The sequence below is a fragment of the Pelophylax lessonae genome, assembly GCF_965119305.1.
Source record: "Pelophylax lessonae genome assembly, chromosome: 4".
In the NCBI taxonomy this organism is placed as follows: Eukaryota; Metazoa; Chordata; class Amphibia; order Anura; family Ranidae; genus Pelophylax; species Pelophylax lessonae.
Window position 1 is genome coordinate 638,219,097 of NC_138771.1, and position 27,933 is coordinate 638,247,029.

General features: G+C 44.1%; 1 protein-coding gene across 1 annotated transcript; it reads right to left on the reverse strand.

Annotated features, from left to right (window-relative positions):
- On the reverse strand, positions 1-27,933 carry LOC309553217 (vitelline membrane outer layer protein 1-like). The gene is made up of 3 exons (XM_082254171.1): positions 27,677-27,933; positions 4,290-4,402; positions 1-526 (listed from the first exon to the last, which is right to left on the reverse strand). Exons 1-3 carry the CDS (start codon positions 27,839-27,841, stop codon positions 238-240), a joined length of 567 nt encoding a protein of 188 aa, XP_082110297.1. The 5' UTR covers positions 27,842-27,933; the 3' UTR covers positions 1-237.

The window sequence follows — 27,933 nt, forward strand, 5'->3', positions numbered from 1 at the left end:
TATTTAAGTATTATTTATTTAAAACAGCTAATCAAATACACAAATATAATAGCATTAATTATTTTACTACAAAAGCAATGTTTTGTTCTCTTTTTGCTATTTGATACCATTTCATCTGATTTTTTTTTTTTTTTAAAGTATTCTTTATTTATAACAATAGCATTAATCATTTTATTTCAAGCAAATCTTCATATTACTCTTCTTATTTTTTTCTTTTTCATACTTGTGATCATGATTTTAACAGCATCTGAACTGGACATTATTCAGGGACGTGTCATCTCCGCCTCCTTGGGAAGGCTCCACTAAGGTTTTGATGCCACAAATTCCATTTGGGCAGATGCCGCTCCAGAGTCCATATGTTCCCCAGCCTCCACCATTACCGGTCAGGATAGTTTTATCAGAGCATTGGAACATGATATTGTTGGCTGCAGTATCGTCACCTCTGCCAATGGGCTGCTCAACTTGCAGAGCAAAATTGATGAGAGACCCAGAGGGACACCACTGAATACCAGTCCAACTTCCCCATCTGTAGTAAAAAAACAAAAATGTATACCATCTCATTACTGGTCTCTGGAGATCTGCTTATTTTGCATTGCTGGAATACTAGGCAATAGACTTTACATTCAAGTTATATTTGGACGTTGATCATGACCTTTCAGCCACTGTTTATACACACCTTCCTTTTTGATGCTGTACTACTATGAAACAGTGAACCCTGTCAATCTAAGAACTGCATTGCATGGGAAAATCACAAGTCCACTTTAAAAGACAACCTGACCTTTGGTGAAGTTATCCTTTATTTAATTCTCCCACCCACTTGGGAGCAGCTCACCCGATAATGTACAAACATTCAGCACTAATCCAGCAATGTTCACTGTGTGGCTCAGTCTGGTGCCACCCGGCCTTCAAAGAGAAAGTCTCTAGCCGTCTCTTTTTTTACACTATGCATGAGCATTGCACCCCTATTCATTTTTATGGAGCAGCAGTCCCCAACCACCCCAGCACCAGGGACCAACCTTGCAGAAGACAACCCCTTCACGGACCAAGGGTATGGGGGGGGGGGGGGGTTGAAACCTGTCTCTTCACCTGCCACTCACATATTTATTTTGTGATCTTTATTTGTATTTCATTGGCTTACCACATTATTATGAGAAAATTATTATTATTTCTATTATGGAACTAAATATATATTTTTAGAATCTTTATTTGAACCTGTTTTGCTGATCACATAAGCTCTATTTAATATTATTAATAATATTGCATAAAGCTCATTTAATCAGCCAAACAGATACAAATAAAGATAGAGAAAAAAATATATATATATTTTTTCTATATTCTATTTTTTTATTACATTTTTATTAATTTTTTTATTAAATTATTACATTTATTAAATTTTATTAAATTTTTATTACATTTTATAAATTGAGCTCATGTGATCAGCCAAACAGATACAAATAAAGATTTTTTTTTCAATAATAATAATAACAACAACAACATTTTTTTTCATCATAAATCCTCTGTGATTGTGGGATCTTATTATTATCTTATTATTGGTGACATTGATGATAGAGAGGAGAGGACGTCACCCATATGATTTAAAATCTCGAGATTCTGAAAAGCGATATGGGTCCTAGCGGCCTGCTGCGATTTGGTGAGCATATAGGTGTGGAGTAGCTCACGAGGTGGATTTTATGTTTATTCTTCAAGCACGTTGCTGGGTCATCTTCATGATTTAAGGATTCATTTGGACTTTCTATTTCACACTGGTCATTTGAATCACATATTAATATTTTTGTATAATTACATGTATTGACATGTATTTATTTATGCACTGGAGCCCTTTTGAATAGGATATTTGGTGCAATAAGATATAAATTATATGCTAATGGAATGGAAGCACTCAGCACCAGGGCCGGGACAAGGGGTGGGCAGGAGGGTTGGTTGCCCTGGGTTTAATGGTTTATTGCAGGGATAGGGGGGGGCGCCTTGACCCTAACCCTAAGGGAAGGGGGAGGCGCAGTTTGGCATCCTTGCCCTAGGCACTGGATGACCTTGTCCTGGCACTGCTCAGCACTTTATAATAGATGGGATTTTATTACATGGATTTTTTCATTCCCATAGCTATGAATTGATGCATTTTAGTAATTTTATTTTTTATATATATTCTAGATATAATTTCCCATATTACTTGGTAATCTTAAGGGATTGGGACATTCCACTTTAAGTACACATTTATCACCAACCAGCGCCTACTTTTATTAGTTTTTCCTGTTTTATGTGTTGTTTCACATTTAAAGGGGCAGCAGGTTGATTTGAACACCTTTTAGGATTTGGTACTAGGTGCCTTCACATGGTTTTATATATATATATTGATGCAAATGTGGGTGCGCTGATAGGAGTGAAGGTGCTACCTGAACTATACCTAGTGAAAATAATGTTGAAAAAATAGGTGTGCTAAACAAATGTGCTAAATAAATTGCCGTATGGGCACATATATATACAATGAAAACAATCAAGTTTCATAAATGGTTGTGAAAAATCAATAAATCATGGTGAACGTGATCCAATTGAAAATTAAAAAACCCAAAATAAGTGCAAAAACTAATATGAGTCCACAAAGTCAAATTAATGAAGTCTTCACCAAAATGTGTGTTGTGAAAAATTATGAGAAATCAACTTCAAGGGATATTTCCAGTGCTGTGAAACAGTGATTCCCACCACTAACAGGCTTTCCCCTGTGTGATTCACTTCTCATTTATGAGGTGATATGAGGTGGACCTCTTGGTCAATCCGGGCATGGATAGTAGATACATGGATGGATCCTGTAGTGAGAACCAGCAATGTGCCATGTAATCCGTCAGAGCAGTGGAGTTACCCTTTAATGGGACCCGGTCGCATGTTCCCGGAAGATGGACACCATTATTGTAAAAGAAGAGTTGCCTGGTCTCAGTTACATGGGAACGTTGAATCCAGCTCACTAGATTGTTTTATAAAAAGGCCTGGATTCTTTCCTGGGTGTACATAATATAAATGGGTACTAATAATTATAGGTAACGTTGATCTAGGGAATATCCGATTGCCTCTTGGGGGATAAGGAAGGAATTTTTTTCCCCTGCTGTAGCAAATTGGATCATGCTTTGCTGAGGTTTTTTTTGCCTTCTTCTGGATCAACTGTTGGTATAGGAATGTGTAAATGGGATTGTATGGTTGGGCTTTCTTTACTGTTTTTTTATTTTTTATTGGTTGAGCCAGATGGACTTTTTTGTGTCTTTTTTCAAACTGACTATGTAATTATGTAAAAACTTTAAAAACTTTTATTCATAATAAAACAATAGTTATCACACTCACATGTATCGGTGCATAAATTGCACTTTTTAGGAAGCCATTAGTGCAGAAGATTCACCGAAGGAAATACCGTGGTGGTATAGTGAGAGATGCCGTAATCGTCTGCCTCCTCCTATGCCCGGCAGCCCGTAGCGAAGTGTTCCGTCCGTCCTTGCCCCTCCCCTACACGTGACGACACAAGGGACCACGTGTCTTCATCAGGGGGATACCTCTAGGATATTAGGAGTGTCGTTTCATCGCCAAATATCACTGGGACTTGTTTACATTGGACTTATATTTTGCACATCGCATCACTATGCACTTTTTTGTATTTATTATTGATTATCATCTGAGAGTTTACTGTTTTTTCTACACCTTTATTAATTTATTAATATTTGCATAGTACTTCTTTTGGAATGAATTTTGATCTGTTTTATTCACACACGTATATCATTATATCTTTTTTATCCTTATTTATTTATTCACTGGCTGATAGTTATTTATATATTTGCGGGATTATTTTGATCTGTTTTATTCACACAAGTATATCATTATATTTTTTATCCTTGTTTATTTATTCACTGGCTGGTAGTTATTTATATATTTGCGCAGCACTATTTATTTATTTAGATGGTATGACCTCCAGCCTCAGAGTATTGCTAAGCCTCATAGAACTAGTGTAAAACCATACATTTCTAATGACCTGTAGTTCCCCAGTAGCCTTTGGGGGCGCCTGCTAACACAAGTGTTACCAGCTTTACTATCTCCAAAAATTACACATGTATGTGCACCAACTATTAGAATATGTTTTTTTTTTTTAAGTATATGTATCTTCAACAGTGAAAAAGGCAAAAGAACTGCGGGAAGTATGTGATTCTTAGATTGCCCCCAGAAATTTTTTTAAATTTCGATGGAGTTGTTTTATTGCTGGATTTTGCATAAGGTAAATAAGTGTATGGACATACCTTCCAGCCAATGACGTTATTTCTTGTAGAATTATTCTTTCACCAGGTTTTGTACATAACAGTCTGATCGCATTTAGCGCTGTGTCATCGCCTCTTCCTTGAGATTGCTCGTTCTTAAAAAGAAACAAATGTTTTATGAAAATATATTTTCGTTTAATATAGGGAAGAATTATTTTTAAATGATATAGAGATTGATTTTGTAGCCCTTATTTGAGGGGGGTGTGATAAATGACCTTCCCCAAACAGGATAGTGCGCTAAACCTGTAGGTAAATATTAGAACAAGATCCTTCACTAAGTAGACGAGTTCGTTTGGTAATAAAGTTGGCAGTGTCTCCACCCACACAGGGCCTGACGATAATAAAATAAAAAGTTCTGGCCCTCAGCCTCCATACCGGGGAGAGTGAAATGATACTAACTTCATCATTGCCTGTCAATTACTTGCTGAGGAAACAACACCGTGAAAATCAGTGCTTGGAATATGTGAAAAACTTACTATACATTCATCCACAAAAAGAGTATTATCCCAGCTGCTTGAACTTTCCCCAAAAAGGTCTCAAAATAACAGTCCTATTTCCAGCGCTAGAATATCCCCTTGCGCAGTTTCTTAATCACAAATCCTCTTCAAGTGATCTGCTCACCAATATCTTAAACGCTCACCAGATAGTGACACTGCTTGTCATGCCTTCTGTTCAATAGTTACATAGTAGTTGAGGTCGAATAAAGACAATAGTCCATCCAGTTCAACCTGTACAGGTGTGTGTCTGTGTGTCAGTGGCCTGATCATTTCCCATAACCCTGAATGTTGTGATCTGTGAGATGCACGTCCAAGAGTCTTTTAAAAGTAGCCATACTCCCACCAATTGTGGAAGAGAGTTCCACATTCTCACTGCCCTTACAGTGAAGAACCCCTTATGCAGCTTAAGGTTTTTTTTTTTAAAGGTAACTTTATTGAACAGAACAAACAAAAACACACAATTGCAGTGCATGCAGCTTAAGGTTAAACCGCCTCTCCTCTAATCTCATTGTGTGACCACGTGTCCTCTTGCACTCCTTGAGACTAAATTGTTTTTTCCTATGCTGGGATCACCATTTAGGTATTTGTAAATCGCAATCATGAACCCTCTCATGTGTCTCCTCTCCAAGGAGAATAAATTAAGCGTTTGTAATCGCTCCTTGTAATTAAGGTCCTCCAAACCCCTTATTAGTTTAGTTGCCCTTCTTCGGACTCTCTCCAGTTCCAGCACATCCCTTCTGAGGATTGGTGACCAGAACTGGACAAAAAACTCCAGGTGTGGCTGGACCATGGTTTTATAAAGTGGTAGGATTATAGTTTTATCTCTGGAATATATCCCCTTTAGAGTTGAGCGGACACCTGGATGTCCGTGTTCGGCGGGTTCGGCCGAACTTGAAAAAAAAGTCCGGGTCCGTGTCCCGGACTTTTGCCGAACTTTTCCCGGACACCGAACCCCATTGAAGTCAATGGGGACCCGAACATTCAGGCACTAAAATGGCTCTAAAACACCAATGGAAAGGGCTAGAGTGCTGCAAATGGCAGCAAAATGTAGTTAAGAGCATGGCGAGTGCTCTGCAAACAAATGTGGATAGGGAAATAACTTAAAACAACAAAAAAAAAACAGAAAAATAAAACAATGTTCTTCATCTGTGAAGGACGAGGCCCATATGGAGTGGGAGGGAGGTTGAGGTGGTGGCGTATGTGGCGGTGTCATAGGCGTGCGCACAGGGTGTGCTGGGTGTACCTGGGCACACCCTAATCACCTAGGGCACATTAGCATTATCGCTCTGTTTGCCAGTGAGGAGATGGGAAAGATCTCCCTCGGACCTGCTCTGCTCTATTTCACTTTGCCAGCAGGGAGAGTAATGTATCAGGGCCATGTACATGTAGGCAAACACATGCACGTGTATTTAAACTTTGGGGTGCACACCCTAATGCAATAGGCTGCGCACACCTATGGGCGGTGTAGGTGGAAGCGGCGGTGGAGGAGGACCAGGGCCGGATTAAGAGCATCATGGGCTTGGTGCTGAGGATTTTGAAGGGCCTTATGGGCTGTGCCTTGGCATGCACCCAGAGGAGGAAGGGTGCAGCCATGCATGCCTAATTCAACATGGGATGCTGTCTCTGAGGCCCATAAACACATCCATGCATCGGCAACTGTCCCTCCTTGTTCGGCCTTCGTGCTGTGTGGGGAGGTTCTGAGGGAGCTGCCTGGGGAAGCGAGCATAGAAGCCAGACTTCTGTGTTTACAAGTGACAGAAGAGCGGTAACAGTGAATATGGCCAACCCGGGGCCTATATTAAGGTAGGGGCATGGAGCTGCAGCTCCAATAGCCCCTACGTTAATCTGGCCCTGAGGAGGACAAGGTAGCCAACACTGCTTTTTTTCAGAAATTTTAAATGAGGGTACACCCCAAAAGAGTGAGAAAGAGCAAAAATAGAACAATGGCCGGGTAAGGTCGGTATCCATCGCTATTCTGCACAAGGTATGGAAAAGTCCCGTGGGATCCATGCCTGGTTCATTTTAATGAACGTGAGCTTGTCCACATTGTCTCTGGACAGGCGGCTGCGCTTGTCTGTGATAACGCCCCCAGCCATGCTAAATACCCGTTCAGATAATACACTGGCTGCAGGGCACGCCAGCACCTCCAAGGCGTAAAAGGCAAGCTCAGGCCATGTGCCCAATTTGGGGACCCAGAAGTTGAAGGGGGCAGACCCGTCATTCACTACATGTAGGCGTGTGCACACATACTGCTCCACCATGTTGGTGAAATGCTGCCTCCTGCTAAGACGTTCCATATGAGCTGCTGGTGCTGCTGTTTGTTGTGGTGTGCTGACAAAGCTTTTCCACATTTCGGCCATGCTAACCCTGCCTTCTGAGGTGCTGGTGGTGCCCTGCTTGCGTTGGCAACCTCTTCCTCCTCCTCCTCCTCCTCTGCCTTGTGCTTCCACTGTGGCCCCGCTGTCAGGTGGGAATGCCAGCAGCATCGCGTCTACCAGCGTGCGCTTGTACTCGCGCATCTTGCGATCGCGCTCCAATGAGTGAATTAAGGACGGTACGTTGTCCTTGTAGGGGGGATCCAGCAGCATGGCCACCCAGTAATCAGCACAAGTTAGAATGTGGGCAACTCGGCGGTCGTTGTGGAGACACTGCAGCATGTAATTGCTCATGTGTACCAGGCTGCCCAGAGGCAACAAAAGGCTGTCCTCTATGGGAGGTGTATCGTCTGTGTCCTCTGTATCCCCCCAGCCACGCACCAGTGATGGCCATGAGCTGGCCTGGGTGCCACCCTGCTGTGAACATGGTTCCATCTCCTCCTCCATCTCCTCCTCCTCATCCTCCTCATCCTCCAGAACTGTGCCCCTGCTGGACAATTGTGTCCCTGGCGTTTGTGTGTGCAGGAACCCACCCTCGGAGCCCCTTGCGAATGACTGCCCTGAAAGCCTTGGAAATGTTACCTCTTCATCCTCCTCCTCCTCCTCATCCTGTGCCACATCCTCTTCCATCATCGCCCAAATTGTTTTTTCAAGGAGGCATAGAAGTGGGATAGTTAAGCTGACAACGGCGTCATCGGCACTGGCCATGTTGGTGGAGTACTCAAAACAGCGCAACAAGGCATACAGGTCTCGCATGGAGGCTCAGTTATTGGTGGTGAAGTGGTGCTGTTCCGCAGAGCGACTCACGCGTGCGTGCTGCAGCTGAAACTCCACTATGGCCTGCTGCTGCTCGCACAGTCTTTCCAGCACGTGCAAGGTGGAGTTCCACCTTGTGGGCACGTCACATATATGAGGCGGTGAGCGGGAAGGCCGAAGTTACGCTGCAGCGTAAGAACGCCGAAAGTGCGCACGGACGGTCCCACTTTCTGCAGCAGCTCTGACATATCGGGATAATTTTTAAGGAACCTCTGCACCACAAAATTCAGCACATGCGCCAGGCAAGGGATGTGCGTCAAACCGGCTAGGCCCAGAGCTGCTATGAGATTTCGCCCGTTATCGCACACCACCAAGCCGGGCTTGAGGCTCGCTGGCAGCAACCACTCATTTGTCTGCTGTTCCATGCTCCTCCACAACTCTTGCGGGGTGTGTGGTTTTTCCCCCAAACAGGCAAGTTTTAAAACTGCCTGCTGTCGTTTACCCCTGGCCGTGCTGAAGTTGGTGGTGAAGGTGTTACGCTGACCGGATGAGGAGGCGGTAGAGGATGAGGAAGCGGAGTAGGAGGAGTTAGGAACAGGAGGCAAACTGAAGCGCCCTGCAATCCTCAGTGGTGGAAGGACATGCGCCAAATTGCTATCCGCCTCAGGCCCATCCGCCACTGCATTTACCCAGTGTGCCATTAGGGAGATATAACGCCCCTGACCGTGCTTACTGGTCCACGTATCGGTAGTTAGGTGGACCTTGCCACAGATGGCGTTGCGCAGTGCACACCTGATTTTTTCCCCCACTTGGTTGTGCAGGGAAGGGATGGCTTGCCTGGAAAAGTAGTGGCGGCTGGGCACGGCGTACTGTGGGACAGCCACTGACATAAGGTTTTTAAAACTGTGCGTCTCCACCAGACGGAATGACAGCATTTCAAAGGCCAAGAATTTTGAAATGCTGGCATTCAGGGCCAGGGATCGCGGGTGGGTAGGGGGGTACTTCCTCTTCCTCTCAAGTGTTTGGGAGATGGAAAGCTGAACGCTTCCACGGAACATTGTGGAGATGGTTGGTGACCCAGGTGGTGGTGTTGCTGACAGATCGTCTGTTTGCGGGGTGGCAGGTGCCGGTATCACTACAGATGTGGATGGAGCAGCCGAGACTGCAGCAGAAGAGGAAGCAGGATGAGCCAGAGACGTTTCTTGGTTTTGAAGGTGTCTACTCCACTGCAGCTCGTGCTTTGCACTTAGATGCCTGATCATGCAGGTTGTGCTCAGATTGAGAAGGTTTATGCCTCGCTTCAGGCTCTGATTGCACAGGGTGCAAACCACTCGTGTCCTGTCATCAGCACATTTTCTAAAGAACTTCCACGCTAGAGAACTCCTTTGAGCTGGCTTTGCTGCGCTCGGTCCCTTGCTGCGTTGGGCAGTGGCAGGCGTAGTGTTTAGGGCACTCCGCTTCTGCACCCTGCTCCCTCTTCTGCTGTGCTGGTGGCTCTGTGCGACCACCGCCTCTTCCTCCAAACTACTCAGGTCACCTGCATGACCTTCATTCCATGTGGGGTCGAGGACCTCATCGTCCTCCATATCATCTTCCACCCAGTCTTCACCCCTGCCCTCCTTGTCGGTCTCCACAATTCTGAACGCCGCAGCAGTTGGCACCTGCGTTTCGTCATCATCGGAGACGTGCTGCGATGGTCCTTGCATGTACTCATCTTGAGAAATAAGTGGTTGGGCATCGCTTCACTCAATCTCTTCCACTTCTGGGGCAGGGCTAGGTGGATGGCCCTGGGAAACCCTGCTGACAGAGTCCTCAAAAAGAAGAAGAGACTGCTGCATGACTTGGGGCTCAGACTGCTTGCCTGATTTGCAAGGGGGTGAGGTGAAAGACGTTTGGACATCGGCTGCAGGTGCCAACTCTGACCTTTCTGCAGTAGACTGGGTGGGAGACAATGTGAAGGAACTGGAGGCACTGTCAGCAGCAAACCAATCTACTATCGCCTCAACTTCTTCTGGCCTCATCACTTCTAGAGGCGTATGATGCCCTACCAAATACTGCTGCAGGTTCTGTCACCTACTCACACTTGAGGAAGGTGTTTCACTTGTGCGTGTAGCTGGCACAGATCGACCACGTCCTCTCCTTGCAACAGGAGCTCTACCAGCAGCACCATGACCCAGGCCACGGCCCCTATTTGACGGTCTCCTCCTATTTCTGTAATTTAAGATATTGCCCTAGAAAGGTGTTTATTGAATAGCGGAACAAAACAACAACAGTATCGCACGGGTGTATCTCACAGTCAAATATGCAAACTATGCCACAATTTAATGTTTTTTACCCCAAAAGGGTGTATATAGAATAGCGGAATAGGAAAAAGGATAAAAAACGGTGTATCTCACACGTACAAACACGGACTAGGCCCCGATTAAAATTTTTTGTACCCTAAAGGGAGGATGAGGAAGAGGAGTAGGAGGAGTTGGGAACAGGAGGAAAACTGAAGCGCCCTGCAATCCTTGGCGGTGGAAGGAGATGCGCCAAACAAATTTAAAAGGTGTATCTCACACGTACCGATACAGACTATGCCATAATTAAATTTTTTACACTCCAAAAGGGTGTATATTGAATAGCGGAATAGGAAAACTTTTATAATACGGTGTATCTCACACGTACAAACACAGACTAGGCCCCGATTACAATTTTTTGTACCCTAAAGGCAGGATGAGGAAGAGGAGTAGGAGGAGTTGGGAACAGGAGGCAAACTGAAGCGCCCTGCAATCCTCTGCAGTAGAAGGAGATGCGCCAAACAAATTTAAAAAGGTTTATCTCACATGTACCGATACAGACTATCCTGCAATTTAATTTTTTACACTCAAGCAGGGTGTATATTGAATAGCGGAATAGGACAAATTTTACAAAACGGTGTATCTCACATGTACAAACACAAACTAGGCCCCGATTACAATTTTTTGTACCCTAAAGGCAGGATGAGGAAGAGGAGTAGGAGGAGTAGGGAACGGGAGGCAAACTGAAGCGCCCGGCAATCCTCAGCGGTAGAAGGAGAGGCGCCAAAAAAATTTAAAAAGGTGTATCTCACATGTACCGATACAGTCTATCCCGCAATTTAATTTTTTACACTCAAACAGGGTGTATATTGAATAGCGGAATAGGCCAAATTTTACAAAACGGTGTATCTCACACGTACAAACACAAACTAGGCCCCGATTACTATTTTTTGTACCCTAAAGGCAGGATGAGGAGTAGGAGGAGTTCGGAACAGGCAGGAGGCAGACTGAAGCACCCTCAAATCCTCGGCAGTATGAGATGCGCCCCAAAAATTGGAAAGGTGTATCTCACACGTACCGACACAGACTATCCCGCAATTTAATTGTTTTTACCCAAAGATGTAGATTGAATAGTGGAATAGAAAATATGATATCAAAAGGTGTATGTATCTCACACGTACCGACACAGACTATCCCGCAATTTAATTGTTTTTACCCAAAGGTGTAGATTAAATAGCGGAATAGAAAATATTATCAAAAAAAAGGTGTATGTATCTCACACGTACAGAACCAGACTAGGCCGCGATTACTATTTTTTGTACCCCCAAAGGCAGGATGAGGAGTAGGAGGAGTTCGGAACAGGCAGCACCCTCAAATCCTCGGCAGTATGAGATGCACCCCAAAAATTGGAAAGGTGTATCTCACACGTACCGACACAGACTATCCCGCAATTTAATTGTTTATACCCAAAGGTTTTGATTGAATAGCGGAATAGAAAATATTATAAAAAAAAAAGTGTATGTATCTCACACGTACAGAACTAGACTAGGCCCCAATTACTATTTTTTGTACCCCCAAAGGCAGGATGAGGAGTAGGAGGAGTTCGGAACAGGCAGCACCCTCAAATCCTCGGCAGTATGAGATGCGCCCCAAAAATTGGAAAGGTGTATCTCACACGTACCGACACAGACTATCCCGCAATTTAATTGTTTATACCCAAAGGTTTTGATTGAATAGCGGAATAGAAAATATGATATCAAAATGTGTATGTATCTCACACGTACAGACCCAGAGTAGGCCCAAATTACTATTTTTTGTACCCCCAAAGGCAGGATGAGGAGTAGGAGGAGTTCGGAACAGGCAGCACCCTCAAATCCTCGGCAGTATGAGATGCACCCCAAAAATTGGAAAGGTGTATCTCACACGTACCGACACAGACTATCCCGCAATTTAATTGTTTATACCCAAAGGTTTTGATTGAATAGCGGAATAGAAAATATTATCAAAAAAAAGGTGTATGTATCTCACACGTACAGAACCAGACTAGGCCCCAATTACTATTTTTTGTACCCCCAAAGGCAGGATGAGGAGTAAGAGGAGTTCGGAACAGGCCGCACCCTCAAATCCTCGGAAGTATGAGATGCACTCCAAAAATTGGAAAGGTGTATCTGTAACGCTCCTGCGTTTTTATAGTAAGCTGGATTTGCAGCTGCAGAATCTCCACTCAGTAGTCATGTAGAGATGTGTTGAATTACCAGATCCAACTCTCCAGACTCATCACTGTGGACCCGCCTGCTTTAGCATACAGATTTACACACACTCAATAAGATGTTCCTGGAGTGATAGGATGTATATGACAGTATAGAGGTGATGTGCTGAAGGGACAGGTGTGAGCAGTGATAGCAATGATAAGCATTTGATAGTAATGTTTCAGGAGAGTAGTAGACGGTAATAGGTAGGATGCAGATAGGTTAGTAATCATGTATGGTAATAGGTGGTAAGGACAGCAGATGATATACAGGAGAGACTAACCCAGTGCAAGGATAGATGGTAGTAGACTCAAGAGCTAGCAATCTATGTAACAGTGCAGATGATAGAATTAGTAATGCATAGATAGTAACAGTCCTTAATGTGCAGAAGTAGATAGTGTAAGTTTTTTATGGAGGAATCCCCTGTGGGGTACTTATCACTAGTAAGGTTAGTAAGTAGAGGGGTCCGGTAGTGAGGGAGTGATCCGGTAGCGAGATACGGAATCAGTATCGAGGTTCCGGTCTGTTCCAGGTAAAGAGAATAGCTGGAGGCTCCGGCAGCATGAGAGAAGGCTTGTAAGCATGCGGTTTGAACGAACAACCTGAGAGAGAAAGCCGGTGATTGAAATAGCCGCTTAGAGCGGCGCTCAGTGATGATGTCATACGGCTTAAAGGTATATGCGTTCTACCTAACTAAAAAGGTGGGACGCAATATGAAAAGGAAAATGGGCAATAAGGGTACCAAAGGTACCAGAATCTTACAGTATCTCACATGTACCGACACAGACTATCCCGCAATTTAATTGTTTATACCCAAAGGTTTTGATTGAATAGCGGAATAGAAAATATGATATAAAATTGGTGATTTATCAATAGCACATGTGAACAGCAGTGTCTTATATCAGTCAGGTCTGCTGCAGGCTATGGAGGGAAAAAAAAATTCCCCTTTTAAGTTTGTAATTTTTAACTAGATTAGTACAGACTATGCCACAATTAATTTTTTTTAACCCAAGGGTGTATATTGAATAGTGGAATAGAAAAAAGTGTATAACTTTTGAAATCACTCAATAATAGCACATGTGAACACAGCAGTGTATTATCACAGTCAGCACAGCAGCACTGAAGGAAAAACGCTGCACACAGTGACTGGTAAAAAAGACTTTTCTCCCTCCTCCTCAGTGGGCAAAAAGATTGTGTTCACTGCACCCCACACACAGCAAAATCGATGTGGACCACTGACACCTGCCTATCTCCAGCTTCTCCCTAAAAGGATTGATAAGATCCGTCACTGAAAACCCCCCCACATACAGCAAAATCAATTGTAGAACACTGACCCTAAAAATCAGCAGCCTCGCCCTAAAATGCCCTACAACTCGCCCTGCCTAAAACACTCCGACCTGTCCCTCAATTCTATTCGGACAAAAATGATTTTTGCCTGTCTGTCCCTAATCAGCAGCCAGCACGTATGATGTGTGCTCTCTCCCTGAACTACAGCATAATGACGCAGCGGCGCTCGGTCTCGAACTTATAAAGACTTGGTCACATGCTTCAGATGGCCAATCACAGCTACTAATACATTTGTAGGCATGGCTGGGATGGCTTAAGGCACGCCAGTTAAACGCTTGTTGATTGGCTGTTGAAAGCCCGCCATGAAAAGTGCGCCAATGCATACAAAACCCGGAAATAAAATGACCGAACACGGATTTTTACCCGAACATATAGTAAAGTTTTCGGGTCCGTGTTCGGGTAACAAAAATCCAATTATTCGGTACGAACACGAATAATACAGTCTGTGTTCGCTCAACCCTAATCCCCTTCCTTATGCATGAAAATATCCTGACGTTTTTGACAGCTGCAGCTTGACATTGCATGCTTTTGCTTAGTCTATCTTCCACTAGAACCCTCAAATGCTTCTCCATTCTGGATTCCCCCAGAGGTTCCCCCTAGAGCATAATTTGCATATATGTTTTTTGCCCCCAAGTGCAATACCTTACACTTCTCTACGTTAAATCTCATTTGCCACGTAGTTGCCCACTCTGTTATTTTGTTCAGGTCATTTTGTAAGATTTCTTTATCTTGATGAGAAGTTATTGCCCTGCATATTTTTGTGTTGTCCGCGAAAACTGAGATTGAGCTACTGATTCCGTCCTCTATGTTATTGATGAATAAATTGAATGAAATTGGTCCCAGGACTGAGCCTTGGGGGACCCCCCTTACCACTCCAGGCCAGTCTGAGTACGCCACCCTTTGGACACGCAACCAGTTTTCTATCCAAGAACAAACCTTGACGTCTATGCCTGCAGACCTTAGTTCTTAGATTAAGCATTTTTGGGGAACTGTGTCGAATGCCTTAGCAAAATCCAGATACATCACATCCACAGGTCTCCCCCTATCTAGCTCACAGCTCACCTCCTCATAAAATGTTAACAGATTTGTTTGACAAGAATGTCCTTTTGTGAACCCGTGCTGATTACTGCTGATGATACTGTTGACCTTAGCAAATTCTTGCATATAGTCCCTTATCCTCCCTTCCAGTAATTTACATACAATTGATGTCAGGCTGACCGGCCTTTAGTTTCCCGGATTATCCCTCCTCCCTTTTTTGAATATTGGTATCACATTAGCTTTCCTTCAGTCACCTGGTACAGTTCCTGTCAATATATTGTCTGCGAAAATTAGGAACAACGGTCTAGATATAACCCTACTGAGGTGCAAGCCATCCGGTCCTGGTGATTTAGTAGCATTAATGTTATCAAGTCTTTCCTTGATTTCGCCCTCTGTTAGCCACTGCGGCAAGTCTTGTGATGATGTGCTAACCAAACAGTCCTGGTCAGTATACCCCTCCTTTTCGTGTGTAAAAACGAGGAGAAGAAAGTATTTCGCACAGTTGCCTTCTCTGTGTCCTCTGTAACCATCTTCCCATCATTGTTAATTATGTGTGGAACGTGCTCTGTCCTCACTTTTTTGCTATTAATATATTTAAAGAATTTATTTTTTTACTCTCCACTGCTATGTGTCTCTCAACGTCATTTTTGGCTGTCCTGATTCCGATTTTAAATTTCTTGTTAGATTCCTTGTATTGGTGGAAAGCCGATAATGTCCCCTCCGATTTATATTTCTTAAAGGCCATTTTTTTCGCTCTAAAACGCATTTTGACATTACGGTTTAGCCATCCTGGTTTGACCTTGGCTCTTCTAAATGGAATTCCCATTGGAATGCACTGTGAGATACTTTTGTTTAATATGTTCCTAAAGCATTCCCATTTTTCCTCCGTTCAATGTTCCTAGGGTTAGGTCCCAATCTATGGTCTCTATTATTGAGCATATTTTAGGAAAGTTTGCCCTTCTGAAGTTTAAGGTCCTTATGTTCCCCTCATGCCTTGTTGTCCTATGATTTACTATAAATATGATCATCCTGTGATCGCAAGAACCCAAGTTGTCCCGTACTTCTACATGTGAGATTAGACCCGAATCGTTCGTAATTAATAGATCTAGCAATGCTTTTTTTTTATAGTAGGAGAATCTACCATCTGAGACATGTAGTTGTCCTGTAAGACATTCATGAAATGACAGGCGTTTAATGAGTGAGCTGTCACCTCATCCCAGATAATTGAACTCCCCCATTACAATGACTTGTCCCTGTTTTGCCGCTATTCCCAACTGTGAAAGAAATTCAAGCTCTACCTATTCGCTTTGGTTGGGGGGCCTAAAACATACCCCCACTATTACTTTCCCCCTTACTTCTTCTGTGACAGACCCAACCGGGACAGGAGCTTTTGGAGGGGACTTCAGGCTAGCCTCTTGCCTACTGTGCGGTTCGTTTTGTTCTGAATAAATATTTAGACAAATTTTTCATAATTTTTCATTATTCGGAGATGCAGATATATCCAAATACCCAAATTACAGTATGAACGAAGTTCATCAAATGCTCCGAATAAGGAAACAAAATTCATCCAAATTTTCGAAATTCGAATTGACATTCAAATAGAATTTTACATCAAATTCAAACTGTAAACATATTCCTGAAATCAAAGACTGAGTGTTTTTAGTATACCATTTCGAAATAATGCTGTTTTTGTTAAGCCAAAGATGATTTAAAGAGTCATTGTAATAATTTTCTGAAGATTTTTTTCTTTTGTTTGTTCACTTTGCCGCATTAAAAGTTTTGATTCAACCGATTTGAAATTTCTCAAATCGAAAAAATAGGTAAATTTGAATAAAACGAACTCCAAATATGAATTTCAAATATGAATCCTGAATACAGATTTAACTTATCAACCGAATTTAACAAAACTAAATAAATACAGTAATGGTTCTAAACTAAATGAAGCAAAACAAGTTTTTTCATCATGCACATGTCTATTGCCTACTGACTAAGGGCCCTGGCATTTGAGTGGGCTCTATTTTTTGGGAGGTGTGTGCCTGGGGGACTTTTGAAGTAGTAGTTTTACTTCAGATTTAAGTCCATGTCTTCGTGAAACACACAGACTTTGAAAAATGGAGGACCTGGATACAGATTTGGAGCCTTTGTGTTTTGTTGGGGTATAGAATCAACTGACTGCTTCAACTCCCTCCGTGACTAACTGGCTGAAAACAACCTGATGCTGGGGTCTCCTGCTGTTATATGTAATCTGTTTATTAAGGTGTTATATGTTTACTGTTAAGTGTTTTTCTCCCATTGTGTAATTTCCCCCATTGTGTGCCACCTAGGTGTAAATTCCCATTGTTGCGTAACCTATTGTTTCTGTCTGTTTGCTAAATGGGATTAGTTTTGTGTCAACTTTACCTCATTACCTAACCATTGTGCAATGTTTACCCCAATGTGCAATACAGTATTTGCTTTTACCCCAATGTTCAATATTTGTTCTATATTTGAAGTATGTAAAAACCTGTATTTCTGTTCAATAAAGATAATCCCTTGGTTTTTAACTCAACATCTTGTCTGTGTATGATGCTTGGAGTAAAGTGCTGGTATTAGCAGCTATAATCAATCTGCTGGAAAGGTTTGGAGGACAGGAGGCATTGTTTGGCAGAGGCACCCAGGTGGGATGCCAGATGGTCTGTCACAAGTACAATAACTGGCGGGTACTGGAAACCTTCTGATCATGTGACGCAGCCAATCACAGCAGTCACATGATCACAATGTCTGCCTCTGCCTTCTGACATTTAGAGCCTGTTAAAGGGTCAGGGGGCGTCGGCTGGAAGGGGTTAATAAGCAAAATATGTAAAGAAAAGCAGGTAACAATGAGCCAGGTAATTTTGCATCAGCCCGCAAAAGACCCTTCAGGTCTGGTCAGTGCCATCTTAAGAGCATTATAGGCCCCCAGGCAATGCAGTGCACTGGGGCCCCCGCCTACACAATCGCTCACGAGAATAAAAATGCAAATTATCGATAAGGTAAGGCAATATTTATTGGTACATGTACGTCGGTCCCGCGCAGGAAGCTATGGGGCAAGCGTGCGCTGCCGGCGGCGCGCTCCTGCCCCCACTTGGCAGTGGGGGAAGCCGATGCACAGGTAAGGCGGCTCCGATTAGGGTGGAGAGCACAGGGGGGACAGGGAAAACCAGGGGGGTGGAGAGCACGGAGGGAAGGGGGGGAACTGGAAATCACTGAGGGGGGAGCCAGGGAGCACAGGGGGATGGAGAGCACTGGGGGAGCCAGAGATCATAGGCGGGGAGCTAAAAAACACCGGGGGGCTAAATAGCACGGGGGGCTAAAGAGTGCTGGGGGGGGGGACAAGAGCACTGGGGGGGACAAGAACACTGGGGGTGTTAAGAGCACTGAGGGCGGTGTTAAGAGCACAGGGGAGGGGGTTAGGAGCACAGGGGGGGGGGGTTTAGGAGCACTGGGGGGGTGTTAGGAGCACAGGGGGGTTAGAAGCACGGGGGGGGTGTTAAGAGCACTGAGGGGGGTGTTAAGAGCACTGAGGGGGGGTGTTAGGAGCACAGGGGGGTGTTAGGAGCACTGGGGGGTGTTAGGAGCCCTGGGGGGGGGGTGTTAGGAGCACAGGGGGGGGGGGTGTTAGGAGCACAGGGGGGGTTTTAGGAGCACAGGGGGGTGTTAGGATGGGGGGGTGTTAGGAGCACAGGGGGGTGTTAGGAGCACAGGGGGGGTGTTAGGAGCCCAGGGGGGTGTTAGGAGCACAGGGGGGGGGGGTTTTAGGAGCACTGGGGGGGGGGGTGTTAGGAGCACAGGGGGAGGTATTAGGAGCACTGGGGGGGGTGTTAGGAGCACAGGGGGAGGTGTTAGGAGCACAGGGGGAGGTGTTAAGAGCACAGGGGGAGGTGTTAAGAGCACAGGGGGGGTGTTAAGAGCACGGGGGGGTGTTAAGAGCAGGGGGGGCTGGAAAGCACTAGGGGGCCAGCAAGTTGTATGGGAGGGGGATGGGACGGCTGTGTGTGGATGGGTTGGTCCTTCCGTGTTCCTCCTGCTGCCGCTGGGTGACTACAGGAGGGAGAGGAGAATCAGCCGTTCTGTGGCAGCGGGAGGAGTGCGGAGGGATGGATTCCTATGCAGCTGTTCCATCCCCTCTCCTATTTAGTCACACACAAGGCTGCTCATCTTCTTCCTGCCGGCTGCCGCCGCCCCCCCCCCCCATAGAAAGAGAGAAAGAGAGAGAATAAAAAAAAAAGCAGTCTCATTACCTTCCCCCAGGGCCGCACACAGAGCTTCAATGGAGGAGGTAAGTGGAGCCATTCTAGGCACGGAGGAGGACGAGGAGGATCCTCCCCCGCTGTGCATGCCGGGTCCTCTCCTCCAGATGTCACTGGTTGCTAGATGCCAATCGGCTGGCCATCCTAGCAACCAGTGTAGCGCAGAGCCCGAAGCTACAGCAGCTGGCATCCGCGGAGGAGCAGGCTAGTCTGGGGGGCCTAGACCACCAGGTAAATTAAACTGGGGGGGACAGATGGGGGTAAATTGCCACCCTGCGTGGGGCCCCTTGGCAAGTGGGGCCCCCGGGCAACCGCTGGGCATGCCCATTCGGAAAGACGGCCCTGGGTCTGGTATGGATTTTAAGAGAAACCCAACGCCAAAATAAAAAAAATAAGAAAAATGGCTTGAGGTCTCCCCAGAAATCTATACCAGACTCTTTTCCAAGCATGCAGCCTGGCAGGAAAGGGGGGGGAGTGAGCGCCCCCCTCTCCTGAACCATACCAGGCTACATGCCCTCAACATGGAGGGTGGGTGCTTTGGGGGCAGGGGCAGCTCTGCCCCCCCACCCCAAAGGACCTTGTCCCCATGTTGATGGGGATCTGTGAGTAGGGGACTTATCGGAATCTGGAAGCCCCCATTTAAAAGCTGACCCCCAGATCCCAGCCCCACCCGTGTAAATGAGTACCCATCTACCAAAAAAGTGTAAAAAATAAGAACAGTAGACAGGTTTTTGACAATTCCTTTTATTAAAAATAATAATTTAGATCCAATGTAAATGTAAAAAACCTGTCTACTTTTTATATTTATTTGGTGAATAGGTAGGGATACAATGTACCCCATATTCATTCACATAGGGGGAGCCGGGATCTGGGGACTCCTTGTTAAAGGGGGCCCCTAGATTCCGATAAGCCCCCCCACCCACATACCCCCACAACCACAACCCAGGGTTGTGGGGAAGAGGCCCTTGTCCCCATCATTATGATGCCCACCCTGCCCCAAAGCACCCACCCCCCATGTTAAGGGCATGTAGCCTGGTATGGTTCAGGAGGGGGGGGTGCTTGCTTGTACCCCCCCTTTCTTGGCCTGCTAAGCTGCATGCTTGAATATAGGGTCTAGTATGGATATGGGGGGGGGGGGGGCACGCCATTTTTTAGTTTAATTTTGGCGTGTGGTTCCACTAAAATCTATACCAAATCTGAAGGGCCTGGTATGGACTGGGAGGACCCCACGCCATTTTTCTCTTTATTTTTTCTTTAGAAATTTCATTTTTTTTGCTGCAGCATGTTCTATACATGCTACAGATGTGTCACTTTACAGGCAGACTAAGGGGACCCCCAGGCCCTATATTTAAAGTAATTTTTATTGTCTCACTTTAAAGCAGAGTTACAGTCATTTTGTGTTTATTTAAAGTCAGCAACTACAAAAAGAGTAGTTTCTGACTTTAAAAAGCAGGCACTCACTTGTTCCCCAATCCAGCAGGGTACTCACCCCAGCCATTTTCACCCTGTGTCCACCCTCAGCGGCACTGCAATTTTTACTATGGGCACCTAGGTGTGACAGCTTGCGGCTTCACAGCCGGGTTGTCCACTGCACATGCATGAGCTGGGCTGCGCTCTTTGACTATTCTCGAAGTCTTCTGAGACCTGTCATGTGTCCCAGAAGACTTTGGGTGGGAGGGGGAAAAGAGAACTTCCGCTTCTGATTGCCTAAGGCGACCGGAACGGAAGTGGGAGTGGGTACCTGTCAAAATCAGGTACTCCCCCCTCTCCATCCCAAAAGCTCCATTTCACAAACAGGAGGCGTAGAGGAGGCCTTAAAGCGGAACTTCCCCTTTTGGGTGAAGCTCTGCTTTAAGCATCATTAAAATCTCTGATGACGTCTGTATGACAAAACGCGTAAAGCGTAATTACGTCACATCCGTTATCTGGTTTGGAACACACTTCCGGTCCATGAAGCACACGGCGTCCCGGAAGCCGGAAGCCTCGCTATACACCGTGTAGGAGCTGTTGTTCCTGGCTTTTAATGCTCGTTTTGTTTTCACTAAATGTGAGTACCCCCTTTTACTTGCTTTAATAAAAGTTTTGCCTTAGCTATACTTCACTATGTGAGGATCTCTTTTTATATATGGTCCGGAATACATCCTTTTGATACCCTGGTATAATATTGATGCCCCTTGGAGTCCTTCTATTTATTTATCTGGAGGAAAGGTCTTGCGGCTATATCACCCTACATTGAAGTCTATAATGGAGAGGAGTCCCCATTGTCCTCCTGGGATTTACAACGCTTTTTACACCTGTAGGGGTACGGAGTTCCGGTGAGTGCGGGCATAATCATAAGGGAGGCACTCCTTATTCCTCACCTGCACCCCACAAAGTGGACCACCTTAGGACCCACCTTGAATCTCTGGGCTTACATCCCTGGAGCACTATTTGGACTCTTTTTATCTTTCCAGTCACAATACAATATTGTTCATTGGAGTTCACAGCACTGGTCACTTTAAAATTGGTTTTGGAGAATTAGCTATTTATTATGGATTGCATATTAATTTGAATCACGTTTTTACCCACTTATGTCCCTTTAATATTGATATTGGATTATCAATACACTCATTTTCACCATCTTCATTTCAAAAATTATATTTTTTGAATATTAATTTGTTCACCTTTCACCCTGTCAATATTTCTTGTTATTGGCACCTTCTTGCCAATTGCTTATTTGCTATTTCACTTGTGCACTTTATATAACGTTGCACTTTATTAACCTTTTGTATTCTGTCACGTTTTTGCCAATTATTTATTATTCTCACCTCTTGTACTTTATATATTATTGCACTGTATCATACTCTTGCACTTCAATGCACTTTTTTGATTATATTTATTCGAATGAATAATTTTATGATTTGCATTTTTAATCTGCATTTGATTAATCCTTTGCCTGCTATCAGCTTATACATTTTGTTTTTTTACTTGCCATCAGCCCTATATTTACTCTAATTGCTGAATCCCATGGTCATACACACTTTGGCATTTTATATTTTATATTTAATTCTTCATTGATATTTATTCTGATTTCCTTTTATATTTGGCAGCGCCATCTACCTCACTATTTTCTTTTGACTACTTTTGTACACCCCCTAGAGGGTATACCTTTGAGGTGGGCAGCAGCCAGGTTCTGTCTTTATTCTAAGCGTGGATTTTTGTTTTCCCAGTAATCAAGCTTATTCGCCCTCAGGCACAAGTCGATGCCCCGCCACGACCTGGCAGCATGTCACCGCCGTGCAAAATCTCAGAGGCCGCTGCAAAACTTGATAAGTTCCGCCGACAGGACGGAGGCACTCAGACCAAAGATGGCGGCTCCTCGTCCACTTCCCCTGCTCTGGCTGCGCCATCAGCTGACCAATGCAGGATACTGGAAGCCATCTTGCAATGCCAGGCCACACTCACCTCTAAGCTGGAAGAGGTAAAAGTGGACATCTCCCTCATCTGCCAGGACCTCCAAAAGCTACAAGGCTGGGTCTCAGAGGCAGAGGACCATTTGGGACACGTGGAGGACGATCTTCCCCCGGTTAGGAATTCCGTGGAGCAGGTATCCAGAGACATTATGCAGCTCTTCTACAAGCAGGACGATCTCGAAAATTGTGCTCGGAGGAATAATTCGCATTTCATCGGCCTTCCTGAGGGGGCCGATGGCTCCGACCCACCCAATTTCTTAGAGGAACTACTGGTCAAAACATACAGCCATGCTTCTTTTTCTCAAATATGAAGACATGATATTTAAAGATCATAATGTTTTCATAAAGTTTCAAACGATAGGCTGTATAAGAATATTTGTTCATAATTTCTTCTGTATGTATATGAGGCTATGTAATGTTATAGCACTGTATAATACTGTAGTTTTTATCTAACATATATGCATTACATATGATATTGCAGCTTTTACCAAAAAAATATATATATGCAAGTATCTAGTGGAGCTTCTAAAGTGAACTAACAGTAATCTGTTTTGCTAGTATATGGTGTGTTAAAAAGAACAGACCTTAATAAGTCATGTCCCGGACGAGGTTGCCTTAGCAAGTACAGACCTTAAAAAGCCTATGTTCTAAGATGAGTCATAGTCTGACCATAAACAGAGATGTTCTAAAACCTGTTGTTAGTTGGCTAAGGAATATGTATTTGGAGAATTCCAAATGTCATTATTTATTAAAGTATTGGCGAACTTTGGAAAGTCCCACATGTCATTATTTATGAAATGATATAATCCTGCTGTTTAAATAAAGATTACTTAACGATGAGAGCAGGCTGGCATTTGATATAGTCAAGACAATTGTGAAAGCTTTAATAGAAAAGTCTCATTTATCTATGTCATGAGATCATGGCTTAGCATGCCAACAAAATGTGTATAAAAGTACGAGTTGTGAATCTGTACGCTACCACTTGGCTTCTGGCTAGCTGGTGGACCATTGATCATTGTATATTCTGAATAAATCATATATAGATAGCGAAAGCTGATTGGCGTTGAAGTCCTTCATTGAAAGACCCAACAGTATGTCTCTACCAGCTTTGCACATCTAGAGAGTGACATTTTTGCCCATTTGCAAAATAGCTCAAGTTCTGTCAGATCGGATGGAGAGCATCTGTGAACAGCAATTTTCAAGTCTTGCTGCAGATTCTCAATTGGATTTAGGTCTGGACTTTGACAGGGCCATTCTAACACATGAATATGCTTTGATCTAAACCATTCCATTGTAGCTCTGGCTGTATGTTTAGGGTCATTGTCCTGCTGGAAGGTTAACCTCCGCTCCCGTCTCAAGTCTTTTGCAGACTCTAACAGGTTTTCTTCTAAGATTGCCCTGTATTTGGCTCCGACCATCTTTCCATCAACTCTGACCAGCTTCCCTGTCCCTGCTGAGGAAAAGCATCCCCACAACATGATTCTGCCACCACCATGTTTCACGGTGGGGATGGAGTGTTCAGGGTGATGTGCAGTGTTAGTTTTCTGCCACCCATAGTATTTTGCTTTGGGGCCAAAAAGTTAAATTTTAGTCTCATCTGACCAGAGCACCTTCTTCCACATGGTTGCTGTGTTCCCCACATGGCTTCTCACAAACTGCAAACAGGACTTCTTATGGCTTTCTTTTAACCACTTTACCGCTATGTACCGGAGTACTACTGCGGCAAAGTGGCTCTTGTAGGTCTGACGACGTAGACCTATGTCGCCAGACACCTCCCCCTGTAGGCGGCGCGCTCCCGCTGTTTTCATTCACAGCAGGAGTCGGGCTAGGGGAGGAGCAGCGGCAATCGCCGCTGCTCTGCCCCGATCGTCGGGGAATCCAGTTTGGAGATCCGCCCGCCTGTGTAAACAGAGCGGGCGGATCTCCTCAGTGACAGGGAGTGACAGATCGGAGTGTTCAGCATAGCTGGACATCCGATCTGTCCCTGTCTCACACAGTCCCCTCCCCCCCCCACACGTCAGTAAGCACCAGGCATACATTAACCCCTCTCTCTCCAATAAAATTAACCCCTTCCCTGCCAGTGTCATTTTTACAGTAACAGTGCATATTTATAGCACTGATTACTGCAGTAATGTCACTGGTACCCCTAAAAGTGTCAAAAATGTCAGTCAAGGGTCCGATCTGTCCGCCGCAATGTCGCAGTCCAGCAAAAAAAAATCGCAGATCGCCGCCATTACTCGTTAAAAAAAACCCACCAAAAATGACATAAATCTTTCCCTTTGTTAGTAAACGCAATAACTTTTGCGCAAACCAATCAAAATACGCTTATTGCGATTTTTTTTACCAAACATGGGTAGCAGAAAACAAATTGGCCAACAATTCAAAAAAAAATTGGTTTTTACATTTTTGGGGGGAATTTCATATAAAAAAATGTTAAAAATATTGTTATTTTTTCAAAATAAACGCTCTTTTTTTGTTTATAGCGCAAAAAGTAAAAATCGCACAGGTGATCAAATACCACCAAAAGAAAGCTCTGTTTGTGGGAAAAAAAGGACGTAAATTTTCTTTGGGTACGGCGTCGCATGACCGCGCAATTGTCAGTTAAATTCGCACAGTGCCGAATCGCAAAAAGTGGCCCAGACGTAAGACAGCAAAATGCTCTAGTGGTAAAGTGGTTAACAACGGCTTTCTTCTTGCCACTCTTCCATAAAGGTCAGATTTGTGGAGTGCGTGACTAATAGTCGTCTTGTGGACAGATTCTCCCACCTGAGCTGTGGATCTCTGCAGCTCCGCCAGAGTTACCATGGGCCTCTTGGCTGCTTCTCTGATTAATGCTCTCCTTGCCCAACCTGTCAGTTTAGGTGGACGGCCATGTCTTGGTAGGTTTGCAGTTGTGCCATACTCTTTGCATTTTCGGATAATGGATTAAACAGTGCTCCGTGAGACGTTCAAAGCTTGGGATATTTTTTATAACCTAACCCTGCTTTACACTTCTCCACAACTTTATCCCTGACCTGTCTCGTGTTCCTTGGCTTTCATGATGGTGTTTGTTCACCAAGGTTCTCTTACAAACCTCTGAGGGCTTCACAGAACAGCTGTATTAATACTGAGATTTAATTACAAACAGATGGACTCTATTTACTAATTAGGTGACTTCTGAAGGCAATTGGTTCCACTAGATTTTAGTTAGGTGTATCAGAGTAAAGGGGGCTGAATACAAATGCACGCCACACTTTTCAGATATTTATTTGTTAGAAAATTTAAAAACCATTTATTATTTTCGTTTAACTTCACAATTTTGCACCACTTTGTGTCGGTCTATCACATAAAATCCCAATAAAATAAATTTACGGTTTTGGTTGTAATAAAAAGTGTGGAAAATTTCAAGGAGTATGAATACTTTTTCAAGGCACTGAAAGGTTAAGTTTACTCATGTCTATAATACTCATGATATATTTTTTATTTAGGATTTGTATGTATGTGGTTTAAAGATGTGCTACCCCACAGAGCCATGTAATGATTGCATCAGCAAACAATAAATGCTTTGTTATCCAGAAAATGCCCTTTGCATGGAATCCTCACACTTTAAAGGCCAGTGCACCACTTCTGCCAAATGACTCTACTAATCTCTAAATTAAATAAGAGAGGAAATCTTTCTCTATTCTCTATCTTTCTCTCTATCTAAGAGAAACTGAAGAGAGGAAATGATAAGGAAACCATAAATGTATGATAGAGTTATGAAAAAATACATTTTATCATTGCACTTTATGTCTAAGTAATGTAAGGCTGAAGATTCATCAGAAAACCTTTTACGTAAAACCATCCAAAATCAGCTTGTCAGGTTAACCACTTCCCGCACTACGAATTACCGGTATATCACTGGACTTTCAGTGGCTATACTGGGATGATGCCTGGAGTTATATGCATCCTCTCCGTATTGTTTTTTTTAGAGCCGGTGGAGCACTTTTTTGTCAATGCAATCCTTGTGATAAAAACCGCTAAATTGCTTTTACAAGCGGTGGGAGGCTTTTTTGGAGCCGCACTGCAACCGGATCACATGGTCATTTTGTACCACCCAATCTAGCGCAGGCAAACTGCACTTCATTTGTGATCTGTTTGGAGTGTCGGTAACTCTTTACTGACACCCACAGCGTACCGCAGGCAGTGCGATTGCAATGTGCTATGGGAAACACTTATGGATTGCGGCATTTCCTGCACCTCATATGTGTGAACCTAGGCTAAATCCTCCTTCTCCCCACCACCACTACCAAACCTGGTAGCCCACCCCAGCACCCCCCTAGATTCGGCCATGCTGTTAGGTTTTTATTGCTGTCTGTGAGATTTTTCCTCTCCATTTGTCCTTTTTACCATAAGGGTCCTTTCACAGGAGCGCTCCGTATGTCCGCAAATCATCCTATTTTTTTGCGGATGATTTACGTACATAATGTAAGTCTATGGCATTGCGGATGTCAGCGGAATACCATCCGCTGACATCCGATTTGCCTCCTTTCAGTTCTGTTCCGTTTTTTGGAATGGAACAGAACCCTATTTTTTCATCCGTTCAAAAAACGGAAAGGAAGCAAAATCGGATGTCAGCGGTGTCATCCACTGACATCCGCAATGCCCATAGGCTTACATTATGTCCGTATATGATCTGCAAACGGATGGGATGATATGCGGACATACGGAGCGGATGACAAGCGGATGACACAAGTGTCATCCGCTCCGTGAAAAAAAAAAAAAAAAGTCCCGCAGCGGAGAATAAATCCGGAGCGGCCGTGTGAAAGAAGCCTAAGTGAAAGTGAAAAAAATTCCAAATGATGGGTTGTCACCAGAAGAGGAATAGACCATGGGGAAACTAGTTCTGGTGACTATTCACTTTGAAGAAATTTCCTCTCACTTCCAGTTTTGAATTTAGGACAGGAAGTGAAGGTAAATCTCCCCACGGATGACAAAAAAAAACCTTTCAGGGGTTATAACCCTCCCTTACTCTATCCAAAATTAAAAATAAAAAAGGGTTTAATCTTCAGTTCTACTTTAAGACTGGGCCTTCGGATTCTGGCACTGGGTTCTCTTTCAGTCAAATCTAAAATTTTGGGATCACTTACCTTCAAATCAAAGCCTGTTGCTACTGTTCCAGGTTGGCAGTTTTCTAGGTCTCCCCACACACCCCAAGGACCACCGTTGTTTACAGAAATGTATTGGCAGTGGGTCACTGTGGTTTGGAGGAGGGTCAAGGTGACAATCCAGCTCAGCAGTATCTTCATCACCATGGTTCTTCAGAGTAGACCAGATATTCTGGGACTAATCTATGGACTTACCATATTTATAGCACCGATCCAATGTCAGCCAAAGGTCATTGGTT

What these genes read in the sequence shown, in the direction of transcription:
- LOC309553217 (XM_082254171.1), bottom strand. Translation starts at nt 27,841, where the DNA reads ATGGTGATGAAGATACTGCTGAGCTGGATTGTCACCTTGACCCTCCTC. An exon ending in CAACAGGCTTTGATTTGAAG is followed by an intron (nt 4,403 to 27,676) that starts GTAAGTGATCCC and finishes TTTCTTTTTAAG; the next exon opens with AACGAGCAATCTCAAGGAAG. An exon ending in ATAACGTCATTGGCTGGAAG is followed by an intron (nt 527 to 4,289) that starts GTATGTCCATAC and finishes TTTTTACTACAG; the next exon opens with ATGGGGAAGTTGGACTGGTA.